At 38.8% G+C, this 16,050-nt stretch overlaps 1 protein-coding gene across 1 annotated transcript in view; it reads left to right on the plus strand.

Annotated features, from left to right (window-relative positions):
* CLVS2 (clavesin 2) overlaps positions 1–16,050 on the plus strand; it is a 56,713-nt gene that overhangs the window by 2,761 nt on the left and 37,902 nt on the right. The window contains exon 2 of the mRNA XM_054630354.2: positions 6,940–7,114. Within this exon, the coding sequence (XP_054486329.1) occupies positions 6,940–7,114 (175 nt within the window). The remainder of the gene's footprint in view (positions 1–6,939; positions 7,115–16,050) is intronic.

The raw sequence follows: 16,050 nt of genomic DNA on the forward strand, positions 1-16,050 counted from the left end.
CTGTTAAAAATCCCTGAAGGAAGAATTAGCAAAGAAATGCATGTTTAGGACTTTTATTAAGTTGTATGTCTATGATGAAGAAGTTCCCATGTTAAAGGTAGCGTGACCTACTGTATACTGTTGTTTCTTATTAATGGAAAAATCCTAAAGCTTTGGGGGACTCTTGTCATATTACTTGACTTGATCCTAGTCAAAAGAATACCAAGAATTCAAGTGCAGAGATAAAGTAGCATTTAAAATAATAAATGCCATGTAGAAAGAATAGGTTTATTTTCTTCTTGATGTTGAATATGCTGATATTTAAAGTACATGGGCTCAGCTGACACAACAATGAATTTTTTGTGTTTTTTTTTTCATGAAGTCCTATCTGTATGATTAATATTATTTATGCTATGACACCGAAGTGGCTGGGGTACACTAGAGTACTTAATGGACGTGTTTGCAGTTGGGTGCCTACTGCTTTTGAGCCCTGCATGCTCACGGCACGCCTCTCCTCCTGAGCGAGGGATTTGTTTTCACGCAGACCACTCAGACAAAGCAGAGAGAGCTGAAGCCCAGCTGCGGGGAGTGGCTTGCTCCAAGGCACATGACAAGTCAGTGACACATCTGGGAATGGAGCTAGGTCACTTTCTTTTCTAATTAATTTAGGGCCTTCCATTATCTGATGCTCAGTGGCTGAACCTGGGGAGCCCTGTGGAACTTATGCCTGGCTGCTATGCAATATGTCTCAGGCTTATGCCTTAACTGACTTGAGATATTGCAGTACATAACCCAGTGTTCCTCTTACAGCAACAATAGGAGATTACTTATTGAAGCCTGTCTGGTTAGGCTCTTTTGTGCTTCATAAACTAAGTTAATAGAGCACAGCAAACCTCCACTTTTATCATATATGTGCAAATTATTATGGCCAGGATGTAACAATTAGAAAAAAAAAGTTCCAATTTGTTATTTAAATGAATAGCAGACATACTAGAGATGATTTATATAGCACTGTCAGCCTATGATTTACATAGCTCCAATTAGAAAGAAAAGTGTGGGAGGCAAAAAATTTCTGTGGTAAAACAAGCCTGTGTACTAGATGTTAAATCATTAAATTAAAGCAGGGCCTGAAAACTGTACCAGATGTCCTGCCATCTGAACAACCCAATCAGACATGTATTTAAAACAAACAAACAAAAAAGGAAAGGTGAAAGATAATGCACTCAGTAGCCCAGCAGCTTTTCAGTGTGACCCAGACTAACTCTCCACCCTGTCTGTTCTATGGGGAAAATGTGGGCCAGTGGCATTCCTGCCAGGAAGCTGGATAGCACTCAGGGAGGGATCATCCTTCCCTCTTATCTTCCAGATTGTTGATTCTTAAGTACATTTGGTTTGTAAGTGTCTATGTGCATTTGAAGACTCCCTTTCTCCTAATGTGTCCAGCTGGTGAAGTTTTTTTCCGTTAATAGTGCAATTAACTTCAGCTCTCAGCTTCAAGGGATCTGTTGTCATGCATGGTGTTGTGTATTCTTCCTGGCACCTGGACACACATTGCCCAGGAATATCAGTCGGTTTTTATGCTATGTGTTTGAAACCTTTCTGGTATTAATTATATCAGGTTTTTCCCTAGAAAGTGCATTAGAAAAGTGAAATGGTACCTAGTTCTGTGGGTGTCACAGTGACCCAGTCAGCTCACACCATCCTCAGTGAACATGGAAATCCCCTGCACTCATTTACTGCTGGTTTTGCTGTTGCATCAGACAGCAGGGCAAAGAGGAGTCCACGGGTTTGCTTTCAAAACTAGGCTTTCATGTGCACAAGTGCTAGAAACTTTTCCCCCTGTTAAATGAAAATGTAACTTCTGTAGCTATGAGGGGACTGGTCTGCTCCTCAGCTCACAATAAACAACAGGTAAGATGGCAAGGTATTTTTCAAACTCTGATGGAGGCAGTGTGACAAAATAAATAGCAATGCTAACAGTAGCAACATATTACAGTAAAAACCACAACTGTTTAGCAGTCAATTTTTGTTTGGAAGTTATATCTTCCAAATGATAACTAATAACTAATGTAAACACTGTCATTTTTGCTACAGTTACTCCTGCTGACTGATGCTGTTTTATTGTTTCCTAGTTTTTTCCCAGGTATCCCTATATGCCTATCATCACCTGTATTTAGACTGTAGGGGTTTTGGCTAGGGAGCTTTATTGTCAATGTAAAATTTAGACCAGCTGAATCTTCATCTGTGGCTGTGACTGTTAGCCACTGGGCTAATATGTGGCGTAATTAATGGTATTAAATCTGAATCTAAAAGCTAATCTGGTAAAATACTTGAAACTATTTCTATTTTTTCTTTGCATTTTTTGTAACAGTGGTGGTGCTTTTTGTATTTAGAATAAGATATCCTCAGGGCATGCTGCCACTATTTAAGCAGAATAGCCATAAGAGAACTTTCAATCCCCCATCTGCTCAGCATTCAAATCTGTACCCAGACTGACAAACCAAGGAGATATGAGGCACCATTTCAAAGTACTCATTTGTGTATCTTGAGGGTGCTTGTTTTGGTGAAATTCTAAAAATATTGAGCCAGAACAGTACCTTAGAGATGGGATGATGGCTCAGAGATTTGACCAGCTTTCTCTTTTAAATCACAGTGGCACAAGAGCTCATTTGACAAAAGCCTTTTCTTGTCCAAATGGTGAGGAGCTTAAAATACAGACTGTGCATTCTTTATGTGTTTCAGACCTTCAAGAGACATATGGCTGAAATTCAAGCAAAGGAGACTTCCTATTTATCTGTTCTAGTTCACATCCTGAGAGGCAGATTCACTCCATTCAGTCCTAATTCTCAAAATTACTTCAAATTTCTTTCTTTTAGGGAGGACATGACAAACAGTCATAGAGATAGTAGGGTAACTCTGCTGAATCAGATTATCTGTTATTCAGGGCAAAAGTGAATTGACTGGAACCAGAATCTGGTTAAACAGATGATATGGCTGATGCCACTCATCATCAAGGGCATAAAGTATTGAAAACAGCTGACACAGCTGAGTTTGACATGAGACATCTGTACCCTGCATTCTCCCTGTTTCTTCTCTTCATGTTGGCCTGGTAGAGGTCACAGTGGATGCACACAAGAGGATCATAGACCACTTAACTTAGAGGTAAAGGTGAAAGGTCCTGGTGAAGTAGTACCAAGAGTTGACAGCCATGTCTTCCAGACTGTTTTCCCCAGAAATCCCTGGAAATATGTTGAATCTGTTCATGTCCCACAAAAAAAATCTCATATAACTTTTCTTTTCTGTAGAAGGGAAATTGCTGCCACTGTTAAATTACAAGAGAGTGGGATGCTCAGTAAGTTGTTTGAGGTCTTCTGTTCTTGACAAATAAAGACCACAGTGAGGGATTTCCCTCGAAAGCTGTGTCACTGTTGGGGTAGAAATGGTAGCTGTCCCAAAGCACTTGAAAGAATCAGTGTCAGTGTGGCTTTTAACTTGTCACACCTTCTCAGGCTCTATTACTTTCAAGTCAACCTGAATAAAAAATTTTAAGAGGTAGCAGAGTATGTCTTGCACACCAGTCCCTGCTTCAGTCAGTCTCAAACTAGCACTCACATAAAAGAGGAATATTAAGAGTGCATTATATATATAAATTCTAGCATTTGTTACTCACATTAATAACAGGACCAAAAAATTTGACCAAGTTTTCCACTGAATTAAGCATGGTTCTATAAATAGAAGGTATTAAATACATTTAAATTAACTGTGAGTTTTGATTATCCTAGCAATTAGTAATATCTTGCTAGCTACGATATGTCCAATAAGAGTCTGTTTAAACAAGTGAATGCAACAGGATTTAGCCATAAATAAATTAGGATTTATTTATTCACAGCAGAACTTCAGGCTGCTACAGAACATGCACTGCAGCCAGTTGGGCCCAGCACACCCCACATATCTGACAGCACTGGGGCAAGTCATTAGAAAACTGGTGCCAGGGTAAAATTTGTGGCTTGCTGTTCCTTAAGTACATGTTTTTACTTAGCACAGATTGGTAAGAATAAAACGAACCATCTTCCCCTCCAACTGTACACCATAGTCTCTTCAAATTAAAGGCTAATATTTTCTTTTTTTTCTTTTTCTTCAAAGTAGAAAGGCAGTCAAAGCTGCCTTGGACCAAATATATTTCACACTCACTAGCTTGTTCATTTTTTCTCACTTTTGACTGGTCGTATTTCTGTATCTGTATGGAATGTAATTTCAGTGTGGAACAGAAGTTTCAGCAACAAAATACAGAGTAATTTTTTACATCTTATTTTTATGTAGGGTTTTGATTTCCCCAAAGTCCAGCCAGAGGTGGAGAGTGCTTTATGGCAGAGCCTGCGCATCCTAGTGGTAGCAGTGAGGTGAAATGTCAGACAACATGGGGCTGGAATGGATTAAAAAGATGAGTCTTTACACAAATAACTCTGTGCTATGTGAAAGCTTCTGTGCAGTTTCTTCAACCAAAACCCAAATGGGTTTTTTCTTGAGCTGCTTAGCTGATACTTTCAATACTCAGCATTTTGCATCACCTGAGATTTCATCTACCACACCAGGTTTAATTTCTGGCACCTTAGCATGTGTTCGGAGTAAAAGTAAATACTCACTAATGGACTTGTCTCTCTGGTGCTCTGCACTGTACTTAAGTAAGGAATTGAAACCAAGAGAAGAGATCCAGTACAGAGTGAAGAATAGCTCCTTTCTTCAACTAATTGCCCTGAAGGGTATTTGAGGTGGGAAGCTTGATTGTTAGTGCCATGTCCCTGTGTACTCCTGACGTAGCTTTTTAGACTTTGAGAATAGTTCAGGTACCTCCCTCTGGCAGAAAGCGTTCTTGATTGCTTTTAGCTGGACCTGTTTTGTGCAGAGCTTCTCTCTTATTTTCAGTGAGTAAACATAAATATTATTGTTATTGTGGACTGTATTTCTTACACTAGACCTACAATAGGAGTTATGGTGGTAGTGAATATGCCACAGATTTGTGGAGACCCAGCCCTGTGACTCTTATTTACTCTCTGTGGCAGCTGAAATCCTGTTTCCATTGCTGCCTGACAGTTTTCCCATTTACTTAAGTGAATTAAACACATGATTTCTGTTTACATGTATACGTCTTGTATTGGACTTTTAGGTATACATAAAAAAAGCATTTTTAGGTCAGTCTTAGAGAGCTGGCTGGCCTTATAAATAAAGAATCTTTATGTCTGATGCACCAGATTTCTAGCAATCTTGTGCCACTAGGAAGCTGTTAATCCAAGGCACGTGAAGTCTCCTTAAACTCCTTAGGGAGGACAGTAGAGATGTACATCTGGAACTTGGGACGCTTATTCCAGGACAGAATGTAGGGGTCTGCACTGTGGAGCCCTTCTGGAGAATGAGATCTTTTGAATGGGACAACCTAAATGTCAGGTAGGGTTGAGGCTAATTTTAGAATTTAAACATTTTTAATGTCTATTCCTTGTGTGAGCTGTGGTCAAAACTGTCCTCCGACCAAGGCATTCGAAACTTCCTGTAAACCTTAGATCTCATAAAGGTAAAGCATTAGAAAAGAGTTAAATCTCAGAAAAGTTCAAAGGAGTGAATATGAAAAATTTTATCCCTGTCAATCAAACAAAAATAAAAAAACAAAGTATCTCCAAAATGAAAAGAAGAATTTTGTTTTTATAAAATTACTTTTAATGCTTCCCCTTTTGTTTTCTGGAGAAAACATACTTTCTCCTGTTCAGACATTAGGAGAGTCCTTTATTGATCCCTTTCCTATGAATGCATAATTGGGAAGTTCACTGAATTTTAGTTGGCTAAATAAACAAAGATGGAAAGATGGGAGGAGTCAGCTACAACAGATTAATTTCATTTGTGCTAGTTGCTTTTGCAGATATTTTCAAAATACAGTTCTGTCCACAACAGAGCAGTATACTCATTGTATTAAAGCAAGTCAAATTCAGTATAATTTAATTTAATTTCTAAGTAGGCACACATGCTCTTTGCTACATACGCAGAATGGTGAAGAATTCTCTAGGGGACTCACAATTTTGAAAACCTCTGTTTGATGTCATCACAGAAGGCATTTAAAGAGCTTTGCTTAAAAATATCTGTACACTGAATATTTGACTCTTTCATTTCTGGAATATTTGTATTTCTGATATTTTACAGGTTTAACTTGCTAGTGTCTCATTTGATATTGTGTGTGTGGACTGGCAAATTTATGTCTGTTTTGGTAACTATTTATAAAATCCCACAATCCTAGAATGTTTTAGGTTGGAAAGCACCTCAAAGATCATCCAGTTCTAACTCTCCTGCCATGAGCAGGGGCACCTTCAGTAGACAAACACCTCAAAGCCCTAGTGTGTTACCTTCTGCTTTTAAGATCCTTGAGTAACCAGCCTTCTGTACTTGTGGATTTAAGAGAAAAAATTACACAGAGAGTAAGATAAGGAGAGCATGTGGAAATTCCCAATTTTTGTTGATAATTTTTTAGGACCTATTATTTCATTTAGTTAGGAAAATATAGGAGGAAACTTTGTATCTGCACTTCTAGTATTAGTCTCAGGTTTTGGTATCATGATTTTAGAAAAATACAATTTGTGTAGAAGTTCTTATACAGACAATGCAATTATTTTTATTAATGCAATTCCACATAAAGATACTAAGGCAGCTTAGGATACTACGGAGAAGTTCAAATGCGTTTTTGATGTGTTACATTCTTGTAGTTTTTTCTGGCTGGCTGATGGTCTACAGGTACATAATCCTGCTCCAGAAGATGAGCTCAAGTAATGGAGCGTTTGAAGATTTCCCAGCTTTAGGTGCATCTGAGGGCACATTTGCAATCTTTGATTTAAACTTTTGACAAAGGGAGACTGGTCAGAACTTCCCCACCTCTGTGGTTGTTGCTCCTTTCCTAACCAAATCTCTTCTTCCCATTCTCAGGTACACGCTGGTGGATATTCTGCGTGCCATACTTCTTTCTTTAGAAGCCATGATAGAAGACCCAGAGCTGCAAGTGAATGGATTTGTTTTGATTATAGACTGGAGCAACTTCACTTTCAAGCAGGCCTCCAAGCTCACACCAAGCATGCTTAGATTAGCCATAGAGGGCCTTCAGGTACCATTATTATTTTCTTTCTTTTCCCAATTCTTCTTCGTTTTGCAGTTCATTACAAATCTAGGTTGATAAAAAAGACCGAAGCAAAACAAAATTCCAACAACTTATGAATAGCAAGGCTATTAACACCTTAACGTGTGGGTGTACAGGCAAGCTGCTTGTGACAAAAGTGTGAACTCAGTCAGCTAACTGCAGTAACTCCTGATGTGTAGGCTCTTTCCTTGCTATAAATATGAGGTAATTTTTTTTGTCTTTGTTCCAAAGTGCGTGTCTTTCTGTAAATTCAGATGGTAGCTTCTGCAACAGGAAGTTAGAAGCAATCAGTTCATGTTGTAATTATGCACAGGGCTAATGAAATAGGGGTTGCTGATGCCATGCCAGGTTGGTTTTTTTTTGTTGATTCTTTTGGGGACAGGGTCTAGATCATTTGTCATGAAAGTGTATGGCCTGCGATTAGCTGGGACTATTTATTTACTCAAAGTTCAGCATGTGCTTGGCTCTTTTTCTGGGTCAGGATTAATCTGAGCAGCAGCCTCTGGGATTGAGTATGCAGTGATTTAAATTCTTTTCAGCTCATTGTAACTGCATTTTACATGGCGCAGGCACATTGGTGAAAAGGATACTGTGTAACTCGCATCTCTTTCCCATGGTGTTTTATTCTTGTTAAAATGAGAAACTAAGGTACTTGTTTTCTACACAAGCCTGAGTTGCCATGCTTAAAAATACCTAATTCACTCATGTGGCAGTGTGCCTTGCTTTTAGAAGGACATGTATTCCTCTTCTGTAATGTTTCTATAATTTATACATTTTTATTACTCATAAAGCAAAATAACAGCCTTGCCTTTGAACTTTTTTCACTGTGATAGTGAGATTTCTGAAGAAACTTGTATAGCAGTAATACGGAGTTTTGATCGAACTGATGAAATGGCTCAACCAGTATTCAGCCTGCTGTTGCACACAGAAGGGTAGTGACATGAGACAAAGATCTCAGGTCTCATTTTGTTGTGTTTCCTTATGCAACAGTGTGATTTCATCATCTTCTCAACTACCTTCGAAGGCAGCAGAGAGACCTGTGCTCTAGAAGAGCTGCATTTCTTTTTATTGCTTTCGAAGTTGCTTTCTTTTTTGTGCTTTTTTCTAAGTTAGCCATTGTTTACTGGTTTAGAACATGAGCAAATGCATTAGTAGTCTTTGTTTTCAAACGGTGGTGCTTCTTCTTGGGCATTATTCAGAGATGGTTATTTTGAAGAGAGCTGCAGTGAATAATTGCATCTGAAAATATGAGGGGTGAGCTACCAAACTTCAGGTGGGCTCTGAGACTCAGCATTCTCCTGCCATTGATTGTTCATGACTGAATTGAGGAGAAGTCCTTTGGCTTACTTAACTTACCCATCACCCCAGCTTTGTAGTTTCTAATATTCCAAGGCTGATGGTGGCCAGCACGTATGGCACCATTTTGTGCCCACTGCCTTCAGTACTGTTTACTGCAGAGATGCAGAAGTGGGCGTGAAATACTTCAGAAGAAAGAAGGAAAAGGCATTTTAATGACTGCCTTTTATTTTGGAGAAAAATGTATAGCGAAAACATCATTCATTTGATGATGTCAAAGTAAAAAGTGCTTAATCAGGTAGAATGAAAGAGAACAAGAAAAACACAGACACATTATTTATTTATGATTTTTGTAAATACTTTCTATTTAATCAGAGAAATGAAATTTGCTTTGTCTTATAAGATTTAACAGGGCTCAAGATGCTGAACTTTACCATTTGAAGAATTTAAATATTTGGGTTGCTTAGGCAGAAGAGGACAGTGAGAGTGGGATTAGTGACCACTGAATTTGATGTTAACCAAATCCCTTTGCCCCCTGAATGAAATCTACTGAATTTGCCTTATATTTGCTTAGCTTCCATAGTGAGCAGAATACTCAATATGATATGTACCAAAGGCTTTACAAGCTATGGCATTTTTTGGCTTTTCACAATGGCCTAATGTTTAAGAAATTGCTTTTGAAAGTAAGAGAAGTAAATATACACTTTTCTACTGTATGGAAGAAGATGAGTTCTGGTATAAACTTTGTCTGCATATGTGTTAAATGGGAGTGTGGAAAGGACAATCATACCCCAAACTTACTTGTATAAATCAGGAAAACTTCCTCGGTAGCTGTTTCCAGGAAAAGAGACTTTTGATCGTGACACTTACAGGACAGTGATTGTCTGTAATCTGATGTGAAATTCTAGCATACCATACCCATCACAACAGTGCTGTACCAAACAATTGGTGCAGTGTAGGTCAGTGCTGATTTGTAGGACAAATGGTTTTGGTAGACAAGGAAACTTTATGTGGAGGTGGGGGCACTCAGCTGGGACTCTTGATGCTCCACTCCTAGCTCATACACTGGCTGTGTGCTTTTGGAAAAAAGAAACAGCACTTTTCCTTGCAGCCTACAGCATTCCTGTTGCTCCTCATCGTTGAGAAAGAGAATTTGCACTTAGAGCTCCTACACTTTACCTAGTTTAAAGACAGAAGGAAATTATTTTTTGAGAGCTGGAACATGCCTTGACTTTGTGTTGACTCTCCCTACTGCATTCAGTATGTGGATGTTTGTGAGTTCCAGTCTTTAGGTGCCCACTTTTCCCCATTCATTGATTTCTGTAGCCAATCACTGATTGTGAGCTTGTGAAGACAATCATGTTACTCAGCAGCTGTGCTCCTGAAGGCAGGTGTGGAGGGATAGAATGTAAGAAAATAAAGATAGTGCAGAAGGTTTTCTCACCCCTGAGGAGTTGCAGCTGTGCTAATCACCAAAGATCAGGAGCAGGCCTGCCCTTAACAGGCCACAGCTGTGTCCAATAAGAAGACGAGTGCTACAAAAGAGTGGGTTAGCTGGGTGAGGAGAGAGTTGGAGTTTGTTGGCTGTGCTGTGAAGAAAAAGGAGTCAGTGCTGTGAGGAGATGCCCATTAGAAATCAATGAGATGGTATGGAAGATATGCAATACGATGGCAACAAGCAGGGAATGTTACAGCATTGTGTGCTTCAATATCTGTTTGCGTCATAAGGTCTCTTTCAAAAACTTTACAAAATTTTGCCTCCTTCACCAGTAATGGGTTGCAATCTGTGTGCTTCAGCTATTTTTCCCATAGAAGAGAGAACTTTTAAAAGCTCTGAAGAAAACCAGTCCTAAATTTCTGTAGATGGTGATGAACTCTGAGCAAAAAGCCCAGAATGTATCAGATGGTTTCTGGATAAGGAATAATTAAATTGGCTAGAATTCATCTGGATGGAAGAAGAAAAATTGTAGAGGGAAAATACAGAAATCTGTAAAACCATAGAATCATTCATCTTGGAAAAGACCTCAGAGGCCTGGCAAATCTAACCTCCTCCTTAAAGCAGGGTCCCTTATGGATACGGGTGGGGAGGTCAGACCAGGATGCAAAAAAGATCATGGGTGGCTGGAGAGAGTGGAAAAGCTGCAATTATTTGTTATTTACATTTTAAGAAATGAGCATCATCAGGTGATACTAGGAGGAGGCCTGGCTCTTTGTAAAACACCTTTTTGCAACATCTGGGTAACTTGTGGATCTCTGTGCCATAAGGAATTCTGGATGCTTAAATAGCTGTGTTTAGGGAAAATGAAAAGAGAGAAGAACTGAGGATTGGTAAATATATAAAAACCAAATCAAAGTTCAGAATTCCTTAGGCTGTACAAAGTTGGAGATGAGGTGGATACTGAGTGGAAATAATCACATATGTTGTCCAAGTTGTAGCTGCTCTAGGCTCTCTGTTTTGGCCTCTCTTAAGGACAGGATATAAGGCTAGGTGGACTTTTGGTATGGCATGATTAAATCAAGTTTTTTATATTCCACTCCTTTGCCCATTCTGAAAACCTGCCTTTTGTTTTACTGTTTCTGGCACTTCCCTGATGCCTGCTACCAAAACACCTAGCTGAGAACTCCTGGGAAGAAAGAGGGAGGGAGTTCTAGGTGTTATTATTTTCTTGGTGGTAGTCCTTTTTTTACATAAACCTCTATATGGACTTTTAAAAGCTTTTTTATTTTAATTATTAAGACGGCAATCTTTTCATAAGGCAGGTGAAAACAGTTTCAAAGACTGAAAATTCAATTTGAAAATTATATTGAAAGTTGGAATTATTATGAACTCTGATAGACAGCTTTGGGGGGGTAATTATAATTGAGTTTTGCAAAATGGAACACTATAGATATGCATGAATTGCATTAACTGATATTTAGTATTCTAAAACCTGGACCACTAATTCCTCCTTAAATATGGATTTCTATTTAGTGCATAATAGTAGTTGCATGCGTGACAGATTTTTTTTCATGCATGTTTTTACTCAGGCAGGCTGTACATCTCAGTGCTTTGTAAAAGTGTGTAGTTGGCTGAATGTGAATGCTTCTCCTCTAGTTAAAAAGCTGGTGGAAAAGAGATGATACACATTTAAATGGGGAGCTGAGCATATGTGGACAGTCAGCATCATTGTAGAAGACAGAAGACTCTTACTTCTGGGACAAGGGTGTTTGGGAGAAACAGTGATGGTGTTATGGGGCACAAGGCAGGTCTTTTAACTGTGTCCTTTTTATTTTTGTAACAGAGGAAGGCTTCATAAGCTGAAACAAACTCAGTCCTGTAAAAATGAAAGCAAACCAGAAAGTAAATGAAGGCAGCATCCTTGCAGCTAGAATTGCTTTCAAAAACGTCTTTCACGCAGCTGTTCTTGTGAGCTGTAGGAACAATATCCCCAGCCAGATTTGCTGCAGCAGTGCAAGGTGGAAGTACCAGACACAGACCATGTACAGGCTGGTGATGACAGTGACAGGACTTGCTGCTCCCATTTTCTTTAAGTGTGAGCTCTATCACAGGGTCTTGTGGGGAATCTTGCTGAACATTAGGGTTGGTTCAACAAGCACAGAGTGCTTAAACTTTGCCACCTGGTTCTGGGCTACATCTATGCAACCAGCCTGCTGCAGTGCCAAGGATTCCTAAGACAGGAACTTCCAGAACTAAGGACGCCTCTGGAAACAGTATCATGACTTCATATAATTGCATGGTCACATGCTCCATGCAGTGCATGAGATTGTTAATAATGAGCTGGAGGAACAGTTTGTGCTAGCAGTGAGCTGCAAAGCACAAAATAGAGCTTTAAATGTTTTTACATCCAGACTTAAAACTGTTCACCCCTCTCACTCAGTACTTGAATTCTCTACCATTTTTTGAGAGCAGGGTCCTGACACTTCACATATTGCTTGACAGAATATTAAAAAGTAGCAGACTCAAACTTGTAATGGGAGTATCTTCCATTTTTAGGAAGTGTAGTAAATAACTTAATTCAGTTTTTTTTTTAAGCGAAGAATTAAATTATTTGTAGATGCTAGTGTCCCCTGAGCCCAGAACTTCCCAGAGAACAGAGGGATGTGCTTGTAAACAGCATAATTTCATACCAGTTCCACTCGTGTTCTGTAGCAACAGCAGTTAAATGGGATATTTAATGGGATATTTTTCCTAAGAGCTTGTTATTTTGAAGCGTTTGCTTACACTTGGTCTTCCTTACTTGTAAGAAGACCATAAAAATGCTTAGCAGCAATTTACTGTGGGAACTGGGTAGACTGGAAGTGATTCTTATTTCTAGCTCTTTGCCTGCTATCTGGATGGGCTTAACCTGCTGGGTGAGGAAGGACTCTATGACCATAGCTCGAGTTCAGCTACAAACAGGCATGTCCGTGTAGACACAGACATTATTCAGTGTGGTCCCAGTTTTTAAACTGTAATCTGAAGACAGAATAATTATTTCCCTTGCTAGATTCTTTTATGATGCTCATGAAAAAAATGGTTGGATGCCTTCTGACTGTTGATTTATGTATTCTCACAAACACACTTTTAAGATGAGGGGATACCATAATCTTTTTTTCTTATTATTTTTCTTATCCCCAGCTGAGAATAATTCCACTGAAAGGTTACTGTTAAGTGTTTCCTAATTTGGGGTGCCTACTGTGACAGGCTATGGTCTGATTTTCAGTCACAGTTTATATATTTGGAGTCCAGCTGACATTTATTTTTGATCAGGAGGATTCAAGACTTTAGTCTTGATCTTGAGCACCCAAGCCAGGAGTCTGAATTCTAGCATGGCTAAATTAAGAGCTTCTCATTAGATTCTCTTTGAATGCACACAGTGCCATGTGGGCTGCTACCTTTGAAAGAAATGAGAAGCAGTAGCACACTAAAATCTCCTTTCCCCCCAAGAAACTCTGCTCTGTAGCATCTTACTGAAAGCTGCAAGGAAGCTTAATGGAGTTAAATATCCACCCTCCAAACACTGCTACTGGAGCTGGTGGAGTATCTGCCTGCAGTAGGTTGTCATCCTCCATAAGGACCTGAACAAAGACAGACAGAGGGCACTTTGCCAGTGGTTTGCAGATATTTGCTGTAAGCAAGGCGTGATTAGTTGTGGGGAGCTTGGCTTTTATTCAGACACTTTGATCTAACTGGCACAGACTCTTCTCCTCATTCCTCCTGCCCTTTCTGCTCTGAGCAGGCTTTGCCACAGTCCTACTGTTTCCCCAGTTCCTCCATCCACTCCTGCTGACATTGTCTTACTTTGTAGGAGTCTTCACTCATGTGGGTGTTTTTATCTCTATTCTGATGGCATCCTCCAAAACCTCAGTCACCATAGATGACTGCATGGCACATTAAGTTCTTCTGAGACTCCTTAGGAGATTTCAGCCTTTTGTGATCTCACTGGCCAAATGCTCTCCACATCTGGCTTCCAATCCCCTTCAAACTTCTCGTCTCCAAATCTTCTTTTAACCAGTGCTCCCATTGCTCTTCATAACATGAAAGTAGCACTGGAGAGCGAGTCCTGATCTGTTCACATGCCAAGTGAGTCCTTTAGACACCAGGCTGTTAAGGAAACTGTCGTTTTAGTTCCTCACACCAGAACTGGCCTGCTTGGTACACGTGATTTGCCCCTCATGGGCCCAGGCAGGAGACATTGGGAGCTTTTGAGGATGTTACTGGAATGATCTAGAAAAAAAAAAGAAGGCATGATCTAGAAAAAGATTTTTTTTTTTTAATCTGATGTTCTCTTCTGCTCAACAAAGTATATGTGGTTAGTGTAGAAACCAATGAACATGCTTATAGTTTACATTTTTCCATCAGTTCTGTCAACGGAGAAAAACATCCAGATAAAATTATTGCATCTTGAGAGAAGGAAAATAGAAGAGACTCATACATCAGCGTTGCTTCTTTCTTGAGCTTTTGCTAAATGCTATCCACATTTCTGTTTTTCTTCTTCTTTTTATTAGGAAACTGAATCTATATGCATTAACTAAAGAGAGTGACTTAATTGCTCTGATTAGGCTGAAAAATGAATGCAATACTAAGGTGACACAAACATGAAGGGCTTGTAGCACAAACTCAGTATAGGCAATTAATTCTTGTCACTGTGAATGACTTTCTGTTGTCTCTGGTAAACCACACTTCAACAACTATATGATTATAACCATTCCTCAGCTTCAGGATATCTATTTATTTTTGAAAGTGATTTTTCTCAGTCAAGGTCTAAATATTTCTCTTTTCTTCAGTATCTTAAGGCAATAAAGGGAATAAATAGTAGTCTTCCTTGTAAGGTCACTCAGAAATAAAACTAATTTGTTGTAAGTTGTAATGTTAGAGACAGAAGACATGTTTCAAGATCATAGTTCACCTTCCTGCTAAGGCAAGATTATCCCATGCACTATATTTTCTAGTGCTTCCCACAGTTTAATTTAAAAGCTTGAAGGCAAGTCTGGCACTTTCTTTTGAAACCTCTCTAAGACTTCTTGCTCTTCATATTTCCTCTCGGCATTAGTCCTAATTTTTCTATTTCAAAATGTCAACTCCTATAAAACCCTCTGCTATTTCACTGTGTGCTGTTGGGTCCAAAGTAGGAATTGGTTTGTGACTCTCAGTAACGCATAGAAGGGAATTGTTTTGATGCAGTACCTATCTGCAGCAGCAGTGATTTGTAATCAGGACCTGGAGATGTTCCTTCTGACTTCTTTGGCATTGGAGATGTTGAGATGTGGAAATCAGCGGGATCCTCTTTATTTGGAGAGCCTAAATATGGTTCTTTTTATAGTGTTCAATTTACCTGTGTTATCAATCCATTTTATATATGCATCTTTCACATTTACCTCAAAAGTACACACTAGATAATTTTGTAATTATTTTCTGAAACCAATTTAACCTTTATTTTCCATGATGCTAATAAATACTCTGTGATCTTCTTGGGCTGTGCACAGTTGTCTTTATGTTAGTGTCTTCTGCACATACTGCCCGTGCAGATGGTGCCTCTGCAAAATCTTACAGTGCTCCATTCACAAAACAGTACAATGTATTTTTTTGTGATTTTGGTTTATATTCCTTAGCAAGTGTTCACTTCCTCTGACAACTATTTTTTATGAATCCAATTTGCCATTGGTTATAAGCAAAATTTTGACTTTGTTTATAAGTGATTGCTGTGCAAGAAGAATACTGCTGTCATAATTCACTGTTGTTTGAAAACAACTGTGGGAAACTTCTCTCGGGGAAGCACCATAAAAAATTTGAAATTATATGGCTAGTAAAGGTTTCTCTCATCTCATGTTTCCTAATCATAAAACAATTTAGAAAATTCAATTTTTATTTGAATTTTAATAGGCATAACTGTTTAAATAAGTGGTGATTTAAAGGGGTTCAGGAGCTGAAAGTTTAGGTATATAACAAATGAGGAAAATTTTATTTCTGAAGAAAAAAGTATTCTTTCTAAAATATCATACTACAATGTGGATAATATGCTTAAAAAAAAAAGCTCCCTTCCCTGAAAAGCATTTCTGCAGTCTTTTCCTGCATATTTTGCAAAAGTCAGAATATATTCTTAAAAAACATCTCTTCTTATTATGTG

Source organism: Agelaius phoeniceus, chromosome 3 (assembly GCF_051311805.1).
Source record: "Agelaius phoeniceus isolate bAgePho1 chromosome 3, bAgePho1.hap1, whole genome shotgun sequence".
In the NCBI taxonomy this organism is placed as follows: domain Eukaryota; kingdom Metazoa; phylum Chordata; class Aves; order Passeriformes; family Icteridae; genus Agelaius; species Agelaius phoeniceus.